Source organism: Rattus norvegicus, chromosome 5 (genome assembly GCF_021556685.1).
Source record: "Rattus norvegicus strain SHRSP/BbbUtx chromosome 5, alternate assembly SHRSP_T2T, whole genome shotgun sequence".
NCBI classification, from domain to species: domain Eukaryota; kingdom Metazoa; phylum Chordata; class Mammalia; order Rodentia; family Muridae; genus Rattus; species Rattus norvegicus.
Window position 1 is genome coordinate 62602973 of NC_141538.1, and position 24490 is coordinate 62627462.

Sequence of the window (24490 nt, forward strand, 5' to 3'; positions counted from 1 at the left end):
GTAAGGTTTCTTTTACGTATGTAGGTGCCCTTGTATTTGGGGCATAGATATTTAGGATTGAGAGTTCATCTTGGTGGATTTTTCCTTTGACGAATATGAAGTGTCCTTCCTTATCTTTTTTGATGACTTTTGGTTGAAAATTGATTTTATTTGATATTAGAATGGCTACTCCAGCTTGCTTCTTTAGATCATTTGCTTGGGAAGTTGTTTTCTAGCCTTTTACTCTGAGGTAGTGTCTGTCTTTGTCTCTGAGGTGTGTTTCCTGTAGGCAGCAAAATGCTGGGTCCTCATTTCATATCTAGTTTTTTAATCTGTGCAGTTGGCTTTAAACTCATCCACTAGCCTCTGTCTTCCGATGGCTGGGATTAAAGGCATGTTCCACATGACCTACTTTACTTTCTCCATGTTGATGGAAAAGAATATTTGGGAAGAGGGACTTACTTTATGTGAGACTGCAAAAGACATACATCAGATCAACAGAAAGAAATAGATTTTAGTAGTAGTAAGTGCTGACTGAAATGGAGATGGCCTTGTGGAAAGTCCTGAGTGACTTAGCTCAGAGCTAAGTACTAAGCTGGGTAGACATCAGCTAAGGGAGGCTTTCATTTTTAACATAGAACGTGGAGAAAGGCAGACTTTCTATGCATTGTACAGCCCACCCCACCAAGATACCTGGGGAATTCGTCCCTAATCTTCATGGATTGACTTTGCTTCCTTTTTACTCTGTAGTGCAGGCTGACCTTGAACTTGCAGCAGTTCTGCTGCCTCAGGCTTCTGACTGCTAGGATTCCAAACTTGAGCCACTAGTTCATCTCTAGCAGTTCTTGTGCATATGTAGTTCTTGGCTTCCCCTAGAAGCTGCCTGTGCATTTCTGGCTATAGGATTCTTCCATGTGCAGCTCCCTGTCTATTCGTTTATTTTATTTTATTTTTATTTTTTATTTTTTCCCTGCGTATTCTTTAGGAGTAGTTTCGTGTGATTATTGACAGAAGCCCCTCTTGATATCTTCTTGGTCTTAGAAGTCACTTCCCACTCTTGTTTTAAAGCCTATTGTCTATTTTTTTCCTGATATACTCTTGTTTTAGCAGAATGAAGTGGAGGGATTTTCCTTTTTGAAAAATTTCTTACTTTTTTGTTTGGCTAAGGATAGAATTCAGGGTCTCAGACATGCAAGGTAAGTGGTTATTTCCAGTCTGATGATTGCTTTTAAATAAGGAGCATCAATAACTTAAACTTCAGAAAGATGTCTAACATAAAACGGATCGCCTGCTTTTCTTCTGCCTCCTGACAAGGAATTTTTCATCAGGTATGAGATCGGGTTCCTAATCTTACTTTTTTTTTGTTTTGTTGCAGTTAAGAGAGCCAAATTCCAGGGTTCACCAGGTAAGTCTGGCTCTCTTGGCTTTCAACACTTCCATGCTTGCTGTGAGTTAAGGCAGTCTTAAAAAATTAGTCTCTCTCTCTCTCTCTCTCTCTCTCTCTCTCTCTCTCTCTCTCTGTGTGTGTGTGTGTGTGCGTGCGCGCGCGCGCTCGCTCAGGACTAGAAGGGGCCAGAAGAGGGTGTCCTATCCCCTGGAACCCAGGTTGTGTAGGCTTCACCTCAGGTACCTCTACCTGCTGAGCCATCTCACTGGCCCCCAAAAGCAACCTTAAACAGAATCGTTACTTACAAGCTGGGCATGGCGATACAGTTCTATAATCCTAGTAGTAGTACTTGGGAGTACAAGGGAATAGCTTGTCCAGGTCAGCCTGAGCTACATAAAGAGACCCTATCTCAGAAAGATAAAAAAATTAATCACATCATTTGGTTAACTACTTAAATGCATTGATTTAATTTGCTAAGGTAATTTATGAAATTATTACTCCACTGCTGTAAAACATTTAACTCTGTTTACCTATATTTTTATCTCTACTAATGAATGAAAGTTTATCCTTTTCTCTTGTTAACCCAACTATACTATACTTCAAATTTTTTAATTTTTATTAATTTGTTTATCTTTTCTGTGTGTATGTGTGTGCGCCCATGCATCCTCATGCTGCAGCATGTGTATGGAGGTTAGAGGATAACTTTTGGAAGTTAGTTCTGACCTTTGCCCATATGGGTTCTAGGAATCAAATTTAGGATTGAGGTTGCTAGTCTTCATGGCACGCACCCTTGTCTACCAAAGTCATCTTTAAATTTATTTTTAGTTTTAAATTTCTTTGTAAGATGGTCTTACATATCCCAGGGTGGTCTTGAAGTTGCTATATAGCTAAGGATGACTTTGAACTTAAGATCACCTTGTCTTCCCCTCCATAGTGCTGGGAGTGTAGGTGTGTACCTCCATTCCTGGTATGTGGTGCTGGGAAATCAAACCCAGGGCTTGTACATCCTAGGTAAGTACTTTGTAAACTCCTTCCCCTTATTTATTTTTAAAACAGGGTGCACTTGATGGTGGGGGCTGTGTGGCCCAGATGGATTTTGTTTCTCAGAATTCTGCCTCAGCCTCCTGCTGCAATGAGCCACCATCCTTAGCTAGATTATTTTACAAGATGATACTGAGATTTAAAAAGAAAAAAACTCTACAAACTTTAAAAAGAATTGGCTAGGTGTGGTTGCACATACATTTAATCCCACTAGTCAGAGGCAGAGGCAGTAAAAGCTAATCTAGGTTAGCATGGTCTTCATATCTAGTTCCAGGACAGTGAGAACTACATAGAGAGACCCTGTTTCTAAAAGGAAAGAAAGGATTACTAGTAGCATCCATGTGTGCACACCTGTGTGCATGGAGGCCAGATGTGACCGCGAATCTCTTTCTCAAATTGCTTCCCACTTCAGTTTTTGAGACAGGGTCTCTCAGTGAGCACGGAGCTCCCAGTTGACTAGACTGGATGGTTAGCAAGCCCCCACAGCCTGGAAAATGACAAATTTTGTTTAACCTTGGGACCTCACATGCTAGGAAGATGCTCTGCCACTTAGCCCTGTCCCAGCTCAAGTTTAAGATCTTATGATACATAATGGCCTTCAGGTTTCAGAAGTATAGCTGGATGTGCCAGGTCTTGGCTGGCATGTGAGGCCCTCCAGAGCTGGGTTGTAGACATTACCTTCTACTCCATTCGTGAGGATGCTGGGGATCTGAACTCAGGTCCTCATGCTTGTGCAAAAGGCATTTTACCACCGAGCCGTCTCCCCACTTCTTTGTTTCTGCTTTTGAGATAGCCTTGCTTTGTAGCTGAGGTTGGCCTGAAATGTGTCTCAGTTTCCTATCTGGCTAAAATGAACAGCAAGTGTGGCAGGACCCATTTTCTCACATTAATTAATTGTTTTAAGTAGTTATTGGCATTTTGATGAGTTAACACAATAGCTTTTTTTTTTCTGTTATGAAATGTTTTTCTTAATACAAAAAGCAAACCCTCAGGCCACACGTGGTTGTACACACTTGTACTACGACTGAGTAGGCTGAAGCAGGAGAGTCTTGAATTGAAAGTAGCATAGTGAGTTTGAAGACAGCCTGGACTGCATAGTCAGTCTATGCACAGTTGCATAAACATGCAGGGTTCAGATCTGAGGTTTCAGGTTTAGGTTACTCCCTTTGGTTTGTACTTAGTTTCTCCTTTCAGAGAATTTCCTCTTCTCAATTATGATGTTTCTTTTCATGTAAACTATAGATCAAGCTTGAAATCCAGGTCTTTCCTGACTATTTTCCATTCAGTTTGTGTCCTTATCAAGGGCTCTGCAACTGTTACTCCTTTCTATATTTTATGTACACACACACACACACACACACACACACACACACACACACACACACGTTGTTTTTTGAGAGAGAATCTCATGCAGTCAAGCTGGCCTTGACCTTGCTGTTTAGCTCCTGACTTACCTCGGCCTCCTGAGTGGTCCTGGCATTGTGGATACCCATCACCTTATATGTCTCAAAATATGAACCAGATTATGTATAGTTTTATCAGTTTTTACGATTCTGCTGTGCCTTGAATTATATAACACATAGCTTCAGTCTTACTTGCACATTTAATTTAGTATCACTTAATTCCATCTCTCATTTTATTTTTATTTTTATTGGTTATTTTATATTTTTACATTTCAAAATGTAAAAATATAAAAAGCCTTCCTGGTTTCCCCTCAGCAAACCCTTATCCCATCCTCCCTCTCCCCATCTCTCTTTTTAAAATGTATGTGTATGAGTGTTTGCTTGTATGTCTGTCCATGCACCACATGTGTGTCTGGTGCCCATGGAAGCAAGAAGAGAATGTTGGATCCCCTGAATGGAACGCTTGTTCTTGAAGAGCGGCCACTGCTATTGAATACTCTCTCCAGTCTCTGACATTACTTACTTTTAAGGGCTTTGTGAAAGTGGGTGATAATCTGGATACTATTAACATTTCTTTTTTGCAATTCTTCACAGATAAGTTTAACACATACGTGACCCTGAAAGTCCAGAACGTGAAGAGCACAACTGTAGCAGTTCGTGGTGATCAGCCTTCCTGGGAGCAAGATTTCATGTTGTAAGAACTTTGCTGAAATGTTGTCTACACATTCCATAATGGTCATTAGTCCGTGATACGCAATGAAACAATTCAGTTACCGAGTCTGTGTATGCCAGTGATGTATTAACGTCCTGACAGTGCTATGCATCTTTTAATCTGTAGCGTTAGAGGAGCGAGTGAGGCTTGTAGTGAGGTATATTGCAGTTTTTCTTTCATTGATTTATAATTTATTCTTGGAGATGAGTGATGATTATGAGTAACCCTGAGGTAACATAGTGAGTTGAGAATACTGCCTGCTCAGACTTTCTCACAGGTCAGAATTCAGATCCAGTACACTTAGCCTAATACAAATGGAACTTTGTCTTTGGTCCTTAGAGGTTCTCTAAGGAAATGTGGTCATGTGTGTTCTAGACTGTGTACATGCTTGAGTTATTTCCTAAGAGCACAGCTTCTAAAACCTTTTCTACTCGACATACTTTCCCCTGAAAAATGTTTAATTGACTCTGGGTATGCAGGTATCTGAAGTAGGTATATGTCAAGCATTTGCAATAGTAAGTTTAACGTCTTAGGGGTTAGGATAAAGCTCAGTTGATAAAGTATTTGCTTAGCATGCTAGAGGCCTTGGGTTCCATCTCTAGCAGCCCATCTCCCCTGAAAGTATTTTCTTTTGGACTAAGAATATAGCTCATTCTTTGTGATAAAACCCTAGGTTAGTTCAAAGCACTGAAAAAAAAATTAGAGTAAGACAAAATCTTATCTTTTAAACAATTCTTTGTAGATGAAAATGGGCTGTGTACAAATGAGGTGGATGGATGTGCCTGTTTACTTTGTATGAAACCCTTTCCCAGAAACAGCAGTCCTCAAGATAAAACCACTTAGCATGCATACAGTGACAGCATAAAGCCTCTGAGTTCCCACACAGAGGGATGACACAGTTAAACCATGTTGACTGTATAGGAGAGAAAAAGGCCTCATGATTGGCAGTGTGTGGGTAGGTGGTGGTGGTGCTGTGTGTGTTTCTTGAGACATTATATATAGCCTAGGATTACCTGGAACTCAATAATAGGACACTGGCCTCTAGGTTGTAGAAATCCTCCTGCCTCAGTTGCCCAAGAGCTACAATAATAGGCATGTATCACTATACCAAGCTTATGTTGCTCATATTTAATATTTAGTTTATATTTAGTACTTAGAGTATAGATTGCTCACTTCTTAAAATTATTCATTTTTAGTATTATTTGAAGCTCAAACTCAGGACCTTGTGCATGCTAGGCAGGAACTCCACTACTGAGCTATACGTTCCAGTCCTTATATTGTTCGTTATTTAAAGATGACATTTCACTTACTGGTATGAGTGTTCTTGGCTCAGAATGTTGTATACACGTGTTCCCTAGCCTTGATTGAGTTAATTAAGAAGGAAAAGAAATTTCCTCTGGGCTCTGGGGATAAGCATAGAGTTCTGACTTTTTGCTTGTACATTCTGAGCATACATATATGAGAGGAGAGAAGTCTGTGAAGAATAGACTTTCTTCTGTGACTGTGTCAAGCTGCTAAAGAATTTGGGTATTTCTTTTATCTGGTGGCTTGAGATGCAAATTTGGAGTTGCACTGGGACTGTCACATATGCATCTCCACTAAAAATTCCTTTTTAGACTCAAATCAAAGACACTTCACATAGGTTTGCAGATGTTGCATGTACTTTCAAAGTCTGCTTCATTAGGTGAACAAACTATGTGACAAAAAGCTTAATTTCCCCGTTGTGAACAGCCTAAGTTATTGGTTGGGTTAAGTACCTAGCCTGTGGCTCTGGACACTTCTCCAGAAACCTTGAAAAATTTCTGGAGACAAGAACTGGTCTGATGTTACATGTCTTCCCCAAAATACCAATTACATATGTATTATAAGTGCTAGGAAATATAAATTTAAAAAGTGTATTTTTCTCTGCTTTATATACTTACAACATAGTTGGCGTGATTTCTGTCTGTAAGTCCACACCTCTAGGACATTTGAGACCGTGTATCTTACAGGACAACAGAGAGGCCAAGCTGTCTCTAAAGCACATACTTAACACTCACTGTGAGGAGTAATAGCTCATATTTTTCTGGGTAATGTCTTTTTGTTTTTTATATTTATAGCAACCATTTCTCACTTTCTTGCCTTTCTCTTCAGATCACCTTGTGCTTTAACAAAAGCTGTCTGGAGGATGTTCTTAGCATTAACATATGGATTTTTGCTTTGCCCTGACACTGTGGTTGTACTTGTGACAGCCCTTTCAAGCCAGTGTTCTGCTACATTTGATGCTACTTTTATTTATGTGTTTCACTGCTGGAGATGGAACCTAGGCCTTACACACGTTACACAAGTACTCTGCTATCCAGCCCCCACTAAAGCCTCATATACTCAGGGCCTTTTTCTTCCTGGCTGCTGTCTCATATATTTTGTAACCAAGGCTTTTCTTCCTGAAAGTTCTTTTATGTATTCCACAGATCTAAGTTAAGGCCATGGTAGTACTAACAATAAAACATAAGGTTACACACAGGGATGGACATCTAGGCAGGCCGGATCACTTGATCTTATGTTTTTTGTGTTGTTACATTGGTCTGACCATGATCTCATCTCCAGAGGGCAGAGGATAAACAAAGGTCCTTTCTTCCTTTCTTCTTGTGACCCTTCCTCCCTACTTTCTCTCCCTTTCCTCTTCTACTTTTACTGAGGTGTGATCAGTGTATAAAACTAGACCTGTTATGTACACAGCATGGGGAGATTGGGCACACACACACACACATGCACACACACACACACACACACACACACACACACACACACACACATGTATACTCTTGATCACCATCACCATATTCAAGGTAATGCATGTTCCATTACTGCTGGCAGCCTCTTTGTGAACCATCCCCAACCTTGGTGCTAAGCACACTTAAAATGAAATTTATTTTATTAAAAAGTTTTCTTTTCACTGGGGACTGAATTCAGGGCCTTGTGCATGCTAGACAAATATTCTACCACTGAGCTCTTCCTCCAGCCACCCCCAACAAAATTTCAAGTTTACAATAACTTTTTGTTAACAGTAGGTATTACGTTGTATAGTCAGTCTCTAGAACTTTCCTTGAATCATATAAGTGCATTTTTGGAAACCCTATCAGAAACAATAGCAACAAAATATAAAAACCAGTTCATTGTCTTATTTCCTCTCTCTCTCCATTTCTACTTTTCTTTTTCCTTCCCTCCTTTCTTCCTTCCCTCCTTCCTTCCTTCCCTCCTTTCTTCCTTCCCTCCTTTCTTCCTTCCCTCCTTCCTTCCTTCCCTCCTTTCTTCCTTCCCTCCTTCCTTCCTTCCCTCCTTCCTTCCCTCCTTCCTTCCTTCCCTCCTTCCTTCCCTCCTTCCTTCCTTCCCTCCTTCCTTCCTTCCCTCCTTTCTTCCTTCCCTCCTTTCTTCCTTTCCTCCCTTCATTCCTCTCTATCTTCCAGAGTCTGTGTAGGACTGACTGACTTTGAACTTGTAGTCCTCTGGTCTCAGCCTCCTGAGTTCTGGAATTATGGGCATATACCACCATGTTCAGCTATACAAGTACTATTCTGTGGGTATGCATTATAATTTCTTAGAAATCTAAAGAGTACTTGGAGCAATCAGGGATACTTTGATTTTCCCTAAAATAAGAGAACTGCTGAAAAGTATTCAAGACTAGCAAAACAGGGAATTAAAGTATTTTCTTTCCTGCTATCTGGCTCTCCTCAAAGGACTCTCTTCCCCCCCCCCCCCCCCATTAGTGAGATCAGCCGTCTGGACCTGGGCCTAAGTGTGGAGGTGTGGAACAAAGGGCTGATATGGGACACAATGGTGGGGACCGTGTGGATCGCACTGAAGACTATCCGCCAGTCGGATGAGGTTAGTTAGTGTGCTGCCTGTTTGGAAGTATGGCTGTGGCCCCTGCCTTCCCTCAACTTAGCTCCAGCTCAGCTGACATTTATCCATGCATACCTGTTCCTTTTCTAAGTGGAGGGCGTATGCCCTCAAGCTTATCACCTTTCCCAAAGGGTTAGGGGTTGACTGTAAGCTGCTCTTCCCTGTGCCCTCCGGCTGATCTTGGAGATTCCTCAGCACCTCTAATCCTATCAGAAGATAGTCTTGTCTGAGGAATGTGTATTGGTCTCTAACTCTCATCTTCAACACTGTCCTGGGAAGAACACCATTAAACTTACTTAGCCAGTTGGCCAGATACTAGTTTGGGGCCTATTTTTCTAAGCTGCTCATGAGGCAACTGGTTTCAGTTTTCTTCTGTGTATACTACTTTTGGAGTTTACAGAATTACGGGATGTGGTTGGTAGGTATTTATATTGTGTCTACTCATTTCCTGGCTGAATTCTTAGTTCACTTTCTCAGATTCGACTTAGATATCACTATTTCTCCATTGGCTTTGTACCTACCTGGAAGTGACTCTACTACTGTTCGCATTGACAGTGCACTAGAACCTTTCTCTGGAAGGGGGAAATAGAGGGCAGTGACTTCATTGTCTATATTTCTTTGAGTTCTAAGTCTCTACGACTAGAGGCAGATGAACAGCTCATTTTCATGGCAGCTCTAGTCACTTCTATTTACCAGTCATTAAGAATCAGGAGATTGAGAATTGGTCCATAATGGATGCTTACTTTAAAGTCTGGAACTCCAGAGAGTTGTCCTCACCAGGATTGCACAGCTGAACACAGTGACAGCTGCCCCTGGAGTCCTTATCTCAGCAAAGGGATCAGAACAGAGCAGCAGGGATAGTGAGGGGTGATATTGGGGGGTGATGGTGAGGAGTGATAGTGGGGGGTGATATTGGGGGGTGATGGTGAGGAGTGATAGTGGGGGGGTGATAGTGAGGGGGTGATGGTGAGGGGTGATGGTGAGGGGTGATGGTGAGGGGTGATAGTGAGGGGTAATGGTGAGGGGTGATAGTGGGGGGTGACAATGGGAGTGACAGTGGGAGTGATGGTGGAGGGCAACATTGAAGGGTAATGGTGGGGGGTGATAGTGGGTTTTCCCTCTCTTTATTCTCAGGATGTAAGCGATGTTCTGAAGCTCTTGAAGAAGAGAATTCAGAGGAAAACACCTGGCTCCTGAACCACAAAGGGAGCCAAGAAAGTCTAGCGTTTGATCTTACATATGTCTTTGTTTCCTAGGAAGGGCCTGGGGAGTGGTCTACACTGGAGGCTGAGACATTAATGAAAAATGATGAGATCTGTGGAACTAAAAACCCAACTCCTCATAAAATCTTGCTTGATACACGATTTGAGCTGCCTTTTGGTGAGTCTATTTTGATAAGCATTACAGACTGACTTAGTCTTTTGTAAGGACACTGAGACTGTCATCTCTTTTGTTAAGGGCTGTCTTGTCTTCTAGGCATGTCCTCTGTAGACGTGTGTGTTCATCTACTCTGCCCAATGACCGTTAGCCCAAGACAAAGTAAAGTAGGTTGGTCTTCATTAAAGATTGCACATGGGCTGGGCCTGGCGGCTCATGCCAGCAATCCCAGCATTTTAGAAGCTGAGTCAGGAGGAGCCTCAGAAGTGCAAGGCCAGCCTCGTCTGCTCAGCAAGCTCTAGATAGGGCTGCACGGTGAGAGTCTACTGCAAGCAAGCAGACGCTAAACACCAAGAAAGCTGCAATTTGTTACATTCTGTTACTGTTTGTGAAATAACTTGGAATTTCCAATTTTTAGATTATTCTTTTAAAATACTTTAACATATATCATGTTTTGTTTTATTAAAGCTACAGTTTGTTGATTTAAGATTGAAGAGAACTGAAAATGGAGTATACTTAATTAATTTTTTAGATTGTTTTTTTTTTTTTGAGACCACTCCAAATTCCAGGCTAACCTTGAACTCACCACAGACCTCCTGCCTCAGCCTCCAGTGGTATGTGTCTGTATGGTGAACTTTAATATCTGTCTTGCTGATCAGAGCATTCACCTTCAGTGAATTTATTCTGTGATCCTTTATTGATGGACATGTAGGATTTTCTTTTCTTTTTTTTTAAGCCACATATTACTGTCACTAACAATGTCGTGTGTTTGTGATCCTTACGGGGCTAGGGCGAAGTGGGATTGCAGGTCAGAGGGATGGTGCACAGCTCCTTCTCATGAGCATCGCAGAGTTGTTTGGCAGGAAGCTGGCAGAGTTTATGCTGTCACTCCCGGGAGTGCCCACCCCTGCACATTTTTCCAGTGTTTTGTATTTCCCAACTTCTAATCTTTGCACTTTGTTTACGTTGGGGTGTCCAGCTTTTTGACTTACCATTGCTATCTCCAGATGAGTTGAACTGCATTCATGGCTATTCAGGGACACAGGCTGCAACTAGGACATGCCTAGAAATGTTCTCTTCTTTTTACTTGACTTATTTTAGTATTCTTTGAATTTTTGTCATTTGCATTAATGGTGTTCACATTTACTATTTTTGTGGTTCTTCATAATTTCTCTTCTTTTTTTTTTTAAAGATTTATTTATTTATTATATATAAGTACACTGTAGCTGTCTTCAGACATACCAGAAGAGGGCATCGGATCTCTTTACAGATGGTTCTGAGCCACCATGTGGTTGCTGGAATTTGAACTCATGACCTCTGGAAGAGCAGTCGGGTGCTCTTAACCGCTGAGCCATCTCTCCAGCCCTCTTCATAATTTCAATTGATTTATTTAGCTTTTATTTTAATCCCAGAGAGAGTCTTGTTATGTAGCTCAAGTTTACGGTATGGCATCAATTCTATATTATCAAGTTAAAACACTTTTTATTGACTCAAAAAGTAATATGTGTGTGCAGGGGGCAATTTTTTAATAATTTGATCAACTGATTTTTGATTTTTGCAGGTTGATAATGTTTGGGGATTTAAATGTAAATGTGAAACAGTTTTTGTTTCTTCTTTTTTTTCTTACTTTAACTCTTTTTTTTTAAAAACTATTTAGTTTTTGCTTCTTAACTGTTTCATCTACTGATTACATAGTTAGGATATAAATGCTGTATATAATATTCTGCTAGAAAATTTTCGGTGTTTGACTTTATGTTGTGAATGTACACTATAATAAAATACTATAATAAAAACATGGTTTATGGGGGCTCACTTGACTCCCTCATACTCCTTTGGACGCAGCTATTATTAAATCTCAGGATAAGGGGTTGGGGATTTAGCTCAGCGGTAGAGCGCTTGCCTAGCAAGCACAAGGCCCTGGGTTCGGTCCCCAGCTCCGAAAAAAAAAAAAAAAGAAAAAAAAAAAAAAGGTGTGTCACAAATCTCAGGATAAAGGCATCTGAGGCACAGAATATTTAAGGATTTTGCCTGAGGTTGAGTAGGTATGAAGTGATAAAAAAAAGGAATTTAACTTTGCATGAAGACTTATGCCCATAAAGCCACCCAGTACGTGGGAGGATCACTTGAGCTCAGGAGTTCAGGACTGGTGTGGACAACACAATGAGACCTGGTAAAGACAAGGCAAGGGAAGAAGCAGCAAAGGGGAAGGAAAGAGAGAACGGTGACTCGGTCCCAGAGCCTAGGTGTTAATTTTAACTGTACTACACTATCCTTAGTGTTAAGGTATATGCATCCTTAGCAGAAGGATGGGTCCTGTTTCCACGTCCATTCTGTTAGTCTGTGTTTTACTGGGGAATTGAGACCATTGGTGTTGAGAGGTATCGGTGAGCCTTGCTTATTGAATCCTGTTATTTTGTTGTGGTGGTGATGGTGACAGTGGTGTGTGTGTGTGTGTGTGTGTGTGTGTGTTTCTACTCTTGGTTTTCCTGTCTGGAATTATTTATTCTTATGCTTTCGAGGTTATGGCTAATCTCTGTAGGTCACCTTCAGCGGGTGATTTGTAGATAGATATTGCTTACATTGTTTTTTTTTTTTTTTATCATGGAATGATTTCTGGTCTCCATCTATTGTGATGGAAACTCTTGCTGAGTATAGTAGTCTGGCATGGCCTCTGTGGGCTCTTAGAGTCTGCATCTATCTAGGCTGTTCTGGCTTTTAGAGTCTCTATTAAGAGTTAGGTGTTATTCCTAACTCTTCGTTTAGTGAGTTCCTAAATTTTTCATTTCCAGATTTCCCTCAGTTTGCATTTTCCTTATTTTTTTTTAAAGATTTATTTATTTATTTTATGCATATGAGTACACTGTAGCTGTTTTCAGATACACCAGAAGAGGGCATCAGATCTTATTACAGATGGTTGTGAGCCACCATGTGGTTGCTGGGATTTGAACTCAGTACCTCTGGAAGAGCAGTCAGTGCTCTTAACCACTGAGCCATCTCTCCAGCCCTGCATTTTCCTTATTGATTCTATTTCCACTTTCAGATCTGGCGCTGTTTTATTTCCATTGTTTGTGTTTTCATAGATTTTTTTTGGAATTCACTTCCTTTTTAAGGACTATTATCATTCATGTTCATAAAGGCCGTTTCAGGGTCTTTGTTTTGTGCTTCAGCTATGATGGATTTCTCAGGGTTTGATGTATTTGGCAGGGTTGCTGGACTCTAGTGGGGACATAGTGGCCTGACTGTTATTGATTGTGTTTTTACGCTGCAGTCTAGGCATCTGAGTTTGGGATGACTGTTTTTCTAGGTGTTAATTTCTGGTCTTGTCTTTGCTGGGTGGATATTTTGTTCCTTGGTTTCTGTTGCCCTCTCTGGTTCTTAGGACAACGTGTTGCCTGGTAGGGAATGCTTCTGGGATGGGTATAGACACTGGAGGTTCTGGATAAAATGAGTTTCTAGGTATTGTTAGCTAACACTTAGGAATGGGGGTATATTGGGGGTGTGGCTGAGGGGTCCACAGGAGGGAGGAAAGCAGGTGTCCTACAGGATCTGCTTATTCCCCTAGGAATGGGGGCAGAACATGAGGAGAGGCCACAGCAGGTCATCTACAGAGCCAGGGATGAGACTGGGGGATTGATTATGGGGGAGAGGAGGAAGCATGAAGATCTGAAGTTCCTTTGCCTTACAGAAGCTTTGCAGTTTTATGAGTTCCCATTTGTCCATTCTTGATCTTAGAGCATAAGCCATTGGTGTTTTGTTCAGGAAATTTTCTCCAGTGCCCAGTTCGAGATGCTTCCCCACTTTTTTCTATTAGTTTGAGTGTATCTGGTTTGATATGGAGGTCCTTGATCCACTTGGATTTAAGCTTTGTACAGGGTGATAAGCATGGATCGATCTGCATTCTTCTACATGCTGACCTCCAGTTGAACCAGCACCATTTGTTGAAAATGCTCCCTTTTTTCCATTGGATGGTTTTGGCTCCTTTGTCAAAAATCAAGTGACCATAGGTGTGTGGGTTCATTTCTGGGTCTTCAATTCTGTTCCATTGGTCTATCTGTCTGTCTCTGTACCAATACCATGCAGTTTTTATCACTATTGCTCTGTAATACTGCTTGAGTTCAGGGATAGTGATTCCCCCTGAAGTCCTTTTATTGTTGAGGATAATTTTTAACTATCCTGGGTTTTTTGTTATTCCAGATGAATTTGCAAATTGTTCTGTCTAACTCTCTGAAGATTTGGATTGGTATTTTGATGGGGATTACATCTGTAGATCGCTTTTGGTAAAATGGCCAATTTTACTATATTAATCCTGCCAATCCATGAGCATGGGAGATCTTTCCATCTTCTGAGGTCTTCTTCAATTTCTTTCTTCAGAGGCTTGAAGTTCTTAACATACAGATCTTTTACTTGCTTGGTTAAAGTCACACCAAGGTATTTTATATTATTTGGGACTATTATGAAGGGTGTCATTTCCCTGATTTCTTTCTCGGCTTGTTTCTCTTTTGTGTAGAGGAATCCTTTTGTGCTTTGAGATGGCCTTGTGTAGTTAGGCTGGCCTGGAATCACTTGGTGCCGTGTGGCTTCATACTTACTGTGCTCTTCCTGTCTCAACCTTCCCGCTCTTCCCTGTCACTGAGTTAAGAGCCAGTTTAGAAGTCGTTCCTTTTAAACGATGAATAGTTTTCATTGTGTGTGAATATATATGTTATTTTACATTTTCATCTGTTTATGGACACAGGTTGCTTTAACTCTTGACTAGTGTGAATAAATGCTGTTCTGAGCTTGGATGTACAGATATTCCTTTGACATTCTACTTTCAGTTCTTTTGACTAGATTCTCACATGGCAAGTGTGTGTGTGTGGTGTGTGTGTGTGTGTGTGTGTGTGTGTGTGTGTGTGTGTTTGAGACAAGGCTTGGAACTCCGTATGTCCAGACTGGGTCTGTACAAGTTTATTACTGAACTTGTGATCCAGTTGCCTTAATCTGCTGAATATTGAAATTACAAGATGAACCACTACTACCGTTGGCTGTATTTTTAATTTTTTGAAGGCAAAAGTATAACTTTTAAGCATCTTATATCGCAAGGTGTAGCTTTCCTCCTAATCTAATCCTTTTGAGTGTTTGCTCTTGCTGTGTGGATGACATAACCTCATTTTGGAGTCTATTGATATCAGTTTGCATCACGCTTATCTGTGGAGGAACTCAGCCGTAGACAGATGATGTGTCCTCTCAGAGCCTTAGTTCATCATTTTCGAAATCAGAAGCAGGAAGAGCAGTTTATTATATTGTCTTTCCAAAATAAAGTCAGTAATGTTCATGGTGACAGTGACTCACAGCTAGCGTTCATGTCACCACCACTTTTCTAATCATATTCACTTGTCTAAGTAAAGTGTTATTTGCTGATGACTATGTATTGCCAGCTAATATCTGTTCTTTTTTATGGTAGACATCCCAGAGGAGGAAGCCAGATATTGGACCTACAAATTGGAACAAATAAATGCCTTGGCAGATGATAATGAGGTAGGAACTGCTTTCTTTGCAATATTGAGAGATGGGGGCAATCTATAATCCATTATCTATTGTCTAGGGAGAGGGCCAGAAGTCCATTGTCTGAGGCACTAAAATCTGTACTAAGAGAGTCAAATCAGAACTTTACATGTCCTAGACCTGCGCTTTACCAATGAGATACACCCTGTCTGTAATAATGAAGTTTGTTATTATTGTTGTTATTATTTTTGAGCCCAAGTCTTGCTATGTGGCTTTGACTGGTCTTGAACTTGATAGCCTATTGCCACAGCATCCTGAGGGCCGGGACTGCTGACATGTGTCACTGTGCTCAGCTATAATGAATAGGCAGGGAGAAGAGTTCCTGAAATTTCAGCGGGAAGCTCCATCTCCCGCTGTCGTCTCCCACTGCAGGTTAGACTGTGGTGTTAGACTGGCTCTGGACCATGGGGAAGGAGCTGATAGCAGCCCCTCTTTGTTATATGGAGGAGCAGAAAGTGTTTCTTCTGGTCTGTGCAGAGTTCTGGATATTATTAGCCTTAATAGTGTGCACTTGTTAGAAATGTTTAGACTTTAACTTTGCTTGGCCCTGCTGTCATGCATGACTTGTCTCCAGCTACGAGTCAGGTGTGTAAGAGAAGACCGTTACCTCCGTCTGCGACACGGGAATGGGCACAGTGCTTTTGTTACTGGCGGTATAAAGAAGAGAGGAATGTTTATTTACTTTGGGATAAATCGGGCTATTAGAAACACAAATAGTTTTTTAAAAAATTCATAATGATTTTGGGAATTTATATTTTTGAAATTAGATTTCATTATACAGCCCTGGCTTTCCTTGAACTCATGTTCCTCCTGTCTCAGTCTTTCCATACTGACATTATAAGAGTTCCTGTGTGCTAACACCATAGAAATAAGATTTTATTATCCTTGAGAAAAGAGATTGTATGTTTGTGTAATTATTATAACATCTACTGCATTATAAGCACTCAAAGTTGATGTTTGCTGAAATAAAATTCATGCTATTAAAAATACAATACAAAGGGAAACACAAATTGTTGTAAGATAGAAGTTGAATGGTACTTTTTTAAAAACAGTATCTAATGTATCCCAGGCTGACCTGGGATATATATATATATATATATATATATACATACATACATACATACATACATACATATATATATATGTATGTGTATATATACCTTGAAATTTTGACTCTTAATTTACATTTTCTTAATCTTTAAAAAATAATTTGTTTCTATTTATGTATGTGTGTGAGTGCACAAATGAATAGACCTGAGGAGGGCAGAAGAGGCAGTTAGGTCCTCCATAGCTAGAGTTAAACATAGTTTAAGTTACCTGCTGTAGGTGCTGGTAACCAAACTCTAGTCCTCTTGAAGAGCAGCAAGCTCTCTGAGTTGCTGAGGCACCATGACTAGAAGCAAAGGGTTAACTGCAGCTTACAGTTGTAGTCATCATCAAGCAGGGCAGGAACTCAAGCAGAGGCCATGGAGGAAGGCTGCTTACTGGCTTGTTCAGCCCATTTTCTTATGCACCCAGGACTCTCTGTCCAGGGATCTCACTGCCCACAATGGCTTAGGCTTTCCTCCATCAATTAGTAATCAAGAAAACATCCTACAGACTTATAGGCATTGTGAAGGAGTTCCTCCCACCCCACAGTTGAGGTTCCTCTTCCTATTCCAATCTAGCTTGTGTTAAATTGACAAAACAAAACCCCAGCAGACAGCAGGCGTTTGTTGTCCTAGGGGCTCATCTAGCTTACTTTTTTAGTTGTTGTATTTCTTAGCTATTTTTTAATAACCCCTAAAATATTCAGTGCTTTTGGAGGGTAGAGGTAAGATCAACATTTCAAGGTTCTTATTTTTTTTTTATAGATTTTTTTTTATTAACTTGAGTATTTCTTATATACATTTCGAGTGTTATTCCCTTTCCCGGTTTCCGGGCAAACATCCCCCTCCCCCTCCCCTTCCTTATGGGTGTTCCCCTCCCAACCCTCCCCCCATTGCCGCCCTCCCCCCCATAGTCTAGTTCACTGGGGGTTCAGTCTTAGCAGGACCCAGGGCTTCCCCTTCCACTGGTGCTCTTACTAGGATATTCAATGCTACCTATGAGGTCAGAGTCCAGGGTCAGTCCATGTATAGTCTTTAGGTAGTGGCTTAGTCCCTGGAAGCTCTGGTTGCTTGACATTGTTGTACATATGGGGTCTCGAGCCCCTTCAAGCTCTTCCAGTTCTTTCTCTGATTCCTTCAATGGGGGACCTAGTCTCAGTTCAGTGGTTTGCTGCTGGCATTCGCCTCTGTATTTGCTGTATTCTAGCTGTGTCTCTCAGGAGCGATCTACATCCGGCTCCTGTCGGTCTGCACTTCTTTGCTTCATCCATCTTGTCTAATTGGGTGGCTGTATATGTATGGGCCACATGTGGGGCAGGCTCTGAATGGGTGATCCTTCAGTCTCTGTTTTAATCTTTGCCTCTCCCTTCCCTGCCAAGGGTATTCTTTTTCCTCATTTAAAGAAGGAGTGAAGCATTCACATTTTGATCATCCATCTTGAGTTTCATTTGTTCTAGGGATCTAGGGTAATTTAAGCATTTGGGCTAATAGCCACTTATCAATGAGTGCATACCATGTATGTCTTTCTGTGATTGGGTTAGCTCACTCAGGATGATATTTTCCAGTTCCAACCATTTGCCTACGAATTTCATAAACTCGTTGTTTTTGATAGCTGAGTAATATTCCATTGTGTAGATGTACCACATTTTCTGTATCCATTCCTCTGTTGAAGGGCATCTAGGTTCTTTCCAGCTTCTGGCTATTATAAATAAGGCTGCAATGAACATAGTGGAGCACGTGTCTCTTTTATATGTTGAGGCATCTTTTGGGTATATGCCGAAGAGAGGTATAGCTGGATCCTCAGGCAGTTCAATGTCCAATTTTCTGAGGAACCTCCAGACTGATTTCCAGAATGGTTGTACCAGTCTGCAATCCCACCAACAATGGAGGAGTGTTCCTCTTTCTCCACATCCTCGCCAGCATCTGCTGTCACCTGAGTTTTTGATCTTAGCCATTCTCACTGGTGTGAGGTGAAATCTCAGGGTTGTTTTGATTTGCATTTCCCTTATGACTAAAGATGTTGAACATTTCTTTAGGTGTTTCTCAGCCATTCGGCATTCCTCAGCTGTGAATTCTTTGTTTAGCTCTGAACCCCATTTTTTAATAGGGTTATTTGTTTCCCTGCGGTCTAACTTCTTGAGTTCTTTGTATATTTTGGATATAAGACCTCTATCTGTTGTAGGATTGGTAAAGATCTTTTCCCAATCTGTTGGTTGCCGTTTTGTCCTAACCACAGTGTCCTTTGCCTTACAGAAGCTTTGCAGTTTTATGAGATCCCATTTGTCGATTCTTGATCTTAGAGCGTAAGCCATTGGTGTTTTGTTCAGGAAATTTTTTCCAGTGCCCATGTGTTCCAGATGGTTCCCTAGTTTTTCTTCTATTAGTTTGAGTGTGTCTGGTTTGATGTGGAGGTCCTTGATCCACTTGGACTTAAGCTTTGTACAGGGTGATAAGCATGGATCGATATGCATTCTTCTACATGTTGACCTCCAGTTGAACCAGCACCATTTGCTGAAAATGCTATCTTTTTTCCATTGGATGGTTTTGGCTCCTTTGTCAAAAATCAAGTGACCATAGGTGTGTGGGTTCATTTCTGGGTCTTCAATTCTATTCCATTGGTCTATCTGTCTGTCTCTGTACCAATACCATGCAGTTTTTATCACTATTGCTCTGTAATACTGCTTGAGTTCAGGGATAGTGATTCCCCCTGAAGTCCTTTTATTGTTGAGGATAGCTTTAGCTATCCTGGGTTTTTTGTTATTCCAGATGAATTTGCAAATTGTTCTGTCTAACTCTTTGAAGAATTGGATTGGTATTTTGATGGGGATTGCATTGAACCTGTAGATTGCTTTTGGTAAAATGGCCATTTTTACTATATTAATCCTGCCAATCCATGAGCATGGGAGATCTTTCCATCTTCTGAGGTCTTCTTCAATTTCTTTCCTCAGTGTCTTGAAGTTCTTATTGTACAGATCTTTTACTTGCTTGGTTAAAGTCACACCGAGGTACTTTTTATTATTTGGGTCTATTATGAAGGGTGTCGTTTCCCTAATTTCTTTCTCGGCTTGTTTCTCTTTTGTATAGAGGAAGGCAACTGATTTATTTAAGTTAATTTTATACCCAGCCACTTTGCTGAAGTTGTTTATCAGCTTTAGTAGTTCTCTGGTGGAACTTTTGGGATCACTTAAATATACTATCATATCATCTGCAAATAGTGATATTTTGACCTCTTCTTTTCCGATCTGTATCCCCTTGATCTCCTTTTGTTGTCTGATTGCTCTGGCTAGAACTTCAAGAACTATATTGAATAAGTAGGGAGAGAGTGGGCAGCCTTGTCTAGTCCCTGCTTTTAGTGGGATTGCTTCAAGTTTCTCTCCATTTAGTTTAATGTTAGCAACTGGTTTGCTGTATATGGCTTTTACTATGTTTAGGTATGGGCCTTGAATTCCTATTCTTTGCAGGACTTTTATCATGAAGGGGTGTTGAATTTTGTCAAATGCTTTCTCAGCATCTAATGAAATGATCATGTGGTTCTGTTCTTTCAGTTTGTTTATATAATGGATCACGTTGATGGTTTTCCGTATATTAAACCATCCCTGCATGCCTGGGATGAAGCCTACTTGGTCATGGTGGATGATTGTTTTGATGTGCTCTTGGATTCGGTTTGCCAGAATTTTATTGAGTATTTTTGCGTCGATATTCATAAGGGAAATTGGTCTGAAGTTCTCTTTCTTTGTTGGGTCTTTGTGTGGTTTAGGTATAAGAGTAATTGTGGCTTCATAGAAGGAATTCAGTAGTGATCCATCTGTTTCAATTTTGTGGAATAGTTTGGATAATATTGGTATGAGGTCTTCTATGAAGGTTTGATAGAATTCTGCACTAAACCCGTCTGGACCTGGGCTCTTTTTGGTTGGGAGACCTTTAATGACTGCTTCTATTTCCTTAGGAGTTATGGGGTTGTTTAACTGGTTTATCTGTTCCTGATTTAACTTCGGTACCTGGTATCTGTCTAGGAAATTGTCCATTTCCTGAAGATTTTCAAGTTTTGTTGAATATAGGTTTTTATAGTAAGATCTGATGATTTTTTGAATTTCCTCTGAATCTGTAGTTATGTCTCCCTTTTCATTTCTGATTTTGTTAATTTGGACGCACTCTCTGTGTCCTCTCGTTAGTCTGGCTAAGGGTTGATCTATCTTGTTGATTTTCTCAAAGAACCAACTTTTGGTTCTGTTGATTCTTTCTATGGTCCTTTTTGTTTCTACTTGGTTGATTTCAGCTCTGAGTTTGATTATTTCCTGCCTTCTACTCCTCCTGGGTGTATTTGCTTCTTTTTGTTCTAGAGCTTTTAGGTGTGCTGTCAAGCTGCTGACCTATGCTCTTTCCTGTTTCTTTCTGCAGGCACTCAGAGCTATGAGTTTTCCTCTTAGCACAGCTTTCATTGTGTCCCATAAGTTTGGGTATGTTGTACCTTCATTTTCATTAAATTCTAAAAAGTTTTTAATTTCTTTCTTTATTTCTTCCTTGACCAGGTTATCATTGAGTAGAGCATTGTTCAATTTCCACGTATATGTGGGCATTCTTCCCTTATTGTTATTGAAGACCAGTTTTAGGCCGTGGTGGTCCGATAGCACACATGGGATTATTTCTATCTTTCTGTACCTGTTGAGGTCCGTTTTTTGACCAATTATATGGTCAATTTTGGAGAAAGTACCATGAGGAGCTGAGAAGAAGGTATATCCTTTTGCTTTAGGATAGAATGTTCTATAAATATCTGTTAAGTCCATTTGGCTCATGACTTCTCTTAGTCTGTCGACATCACTGTTTAATTTCTGTTTCCATGATCTGTCCATTGATGAGAGTGGGGTGTTGAAATCTCCCACTATTATTGTGTGAGGTGCAATGTGTGTTTTGAGCTTTAGTAAGGTTTCTTTTACGTATGTAGGTGCCCTTGTATTTGGGGCATAGATATTTAGGATTGAGAGTTCATCTTGGTGGATTTTTCCTTTGATGAATATGAAGTGTCCTTCCTTATCTTTTTTGATGAATTTTAGTTGAAAATTGATTTTATTTGATATTAGAATGGCTACTCCAGCTTGCTTCTTCTGACCATTTGCTTGGAAAGTTGTTTTCCAGCCTTTCACTCTGAGGTAGTGTCTGTCTTTGTCTCTGAGGTGTGTTTCCTGTAGGCAGCAGAATGCAGGGTCCTCGTTGAGTATCCAGTTTGTTAATCTATTTCTTTTTATTGGGGATTTAGGCCATTGATGTTGAGAGATATTAAGTAATAGTGATTATTGCTTCCCGTTATATTCATATTTGGATGTGAGGTTATGTTTGTGTGCTTTCACTCTCTTTGTTTTGTTGCCAAGACGATTAGTTTCTTGTTTCTTCTAGGGTATAGCTTGCCTCCTTATGTTGGGCTTTACCATTTATTATCCTTTGTAGTGCTGGATTTGTAGAAAGATATTGTGTAAATTTGGTTTTGTCATGGAATATCTTGGTTTCTCCATCTATGTTAATTGAGAGTTTTGCAGGATACAGTAACCTGGGCTAGCATTTGTGTTCTCTTAGGGTCAGTATGACATCAGTCCAGGATCTTCTGGCCTTCATAGTTTCTGGCGAGAAGTCTGGTGTGATTCTGATAGGTCTGCCTTTATATGTTACTTGACCTTTTTCCCTTACTGCTTTTAATATTCTTTCTTTATTTTGTGCGTTTGGTGTTTTGACAATTATGTGACGGGAGGTGTTTCTTTCCTGGTCCAATCTATTTGGAGTTCTGTAGGCTTCTTGTATGTCTATGGGTATCTCTTTTTTTAGGTTAGGGAAGTTTTCTTCTATGATTTTGTTGAAGATATTTACTGGTCCTTTGAGCTGGGAGTCTTCACTCTCTTCTATACCTATTATCCTTAGGTTTGATCTTCTCATTGAGTCCTGGATTTCCTGTATGTTTTGGACCAGTAGCTTTTTCCGCTTTACATTATCTTTGACAGTTGAGTCAATGATTTCTATGGAATCTTCTGCTCCTGAGATTCTCTCTTCCATCTCTTGTATTCTGTTGGTGAAGCTTGTATCTACAGCTCCTTGTCTCTTCTTTTGGTTTTCTATATCCAGGGTTGTTTCCATGTGTTCTTTCTTGATTGTTTCTATTTCCATTTTTAATTCCTTCAACTGTTTGATTGTGTTTTCCTGGAATTCTTTCAGGGATTTTTGCGATTCTTTCAGGGATTTTTGCGATTCCTCTCTGTAGGCTTCTAGTTGTTTATTAATGTTTTCCTGTGTTTCTCTAAGGGAATTCTTCACGTCTTTCTTGACGTCCTCCAGCATCATGATCAAATATGATTTTGAAACTAGATCTTGCTTTTCTGGTGTGTTTGGATATTCCATGTTTGTTTTGATGGGAGAATTGGGCTCCGATGATGCCATGTAGTCTTGGTTTCTGTTGCTTGGGTTCCTATGCTTGCCTCTCACCATCAGGTTGTCTCTGGTGTTACCTTGTTCTGCTATTTCTGACAGTGGCTAGACTGTCCTATAAGCCTGTGTGTCAGGAGTGCTGTAGACCTGTTTTCCTTCTTTCAGTCAGTTATGGGAGAGTGTTCTGCTTTCGGGCGTGTAGTTTTTCCTCTCTACAGGTCTTCAGCTGTTCCTGTGGGCCTGTGTCTTGAGTTCACCAGGCAGCTTTCTTGCAGCAGAAAAGTTGGTCTTACCTGTGGTCCCGAGGCTCAAGTTCGCTCGCGGGGTGCTGCCCACGGGCTCTTTGCAGCGGCAGCAACCAGGAAGACCTGTGCCGCCCCTTCCGGGAGCTTATGCAGCCTCAGGAGTGCCCACCTGACCAGGCGGTGAGGTCTCTTTCCCACGGGGTCTGGTAGCAGAGAGCTGCTGCGGGCCGGGATCCGCAGGTATTGGACTTCCGGTAAACACAGGACGTGCCCGGTCCTAGAGGAATTCTGCCTCTGTGTGTCCCGATTTCACCAGGCAGCTTTCTTGCAGCAGACAAGTTGGTCTTACCTGTGGTCCCGAGGCTCAAGTTTGCTCGCAGGGTGCTGCCCACGGGCTCTCTGTGGCGGCAGCAACCAGGAAGACCTGTGCTGCCCCTTCCGGGAGCTTCAGTGCACCAGGGTTCCAGATGGCCTTTGGTGTTTTCCTCTGGCGTCCGAGATGTATGTACAGAGAGCAGCTCTTCTGGTTTCCCAGGCTTGTCTGCCTCTCTGAAGGTTTAGCTCTCCCTCCCCAAGGTTCTTATTTTTATAAGGAGTTCAAGGTTAACTTGAGATACATTAAACCCTAGTTTTCAAAAATTTCATTTCCTATGATATATAGTTACATGTGACAAAATATTTCTTGGGAGACACTGGTAGGTCTGAGGAAAACCTCACACGACTGTCTGATTAAAGCATGCTGTTTTTAGAACCTCACAAGGGGCTGGACAGATGACTAGCTCCCCCTCAGTTGGGGTTTCAGAGAGCAGCCCCTCACTGGCTTTTGAGGTCTCTTTTATAGAAGAGTTAGGCTGGATAGAAAAATTGAGATGATTGGCTGTAAACTCCAGGGCAAAAGTTGGGGACTTGGGGCTCACGGCTGCCTGTAGGGTAGAAGTGAAAGAATAGAAGGAAGGGGAGTCATCACAGGTGCTCAGGAGCAAGGCACACCCAGTGGGTACACATCCTGGGGTTACAAGTTCAGCAGAGGCTTAAGAAACAGGGTTTGCAGGCTACATTAGGCTTAGGGAACAGACACTCTTACAAGGTATGGAGACTTAGCAACAATGTGTGACACTGTGGCTCCTCTTTGGGTTTCACAGCATAACACTCATATCTACTCACCCAGCTAGGGAACCCACGACCGACCAAAGTACGAACAACACTGAAGTCCAACTTGGTGTACCAGTGAGTTTTATTGGGGTTACTTACAGGAATATGGGCGAGGAGTTCCTTACAGGAACAGAAATGAATCAAAGACAGCTATATCACCAAGGCACACCCCAGCATGGGTTGACAACTCATAAAACCTGGAAACCTGTAGCATATTGCATAGCCTGCAGGCAGCTCAACAGGTTGGAGAGAGCCCTTTCTAGGTGTTTTTG

The 24490-nt window shown here is 41.1% G+C and overlaps 1 protein-coding gene across 10 annotated transcripts in view; it reads left to right on the forward strand.

Annotated features, from left to right (window-relative positions):
• The window catches only part of Unc13b (unc-13 homolog B), a 215142-nt gene that overhangs the window by 44392 nt on the left and 146260 nt on the right, over positions 1 to 24490 (forward strand). For all 10 annotated transcript variants that reach the window (XM_087550942.1, XM_087550947.1, XM_087550943.1 and 7 more), the window contains 5 exon segments: positions 1355 to 1384; positions 4405 to 4504; positions 8269 to 8386; positions 9661 to 9784; positions 15225 to 15298. In XM_087550942.1, the coding sequence (XP_087407068.1) occupies positions 1355 to 1384; positions 4405 to 4504; positions 8269 to 8386; positions 9661 to 9784; positions 15225 to 15298 (446 nt within the window).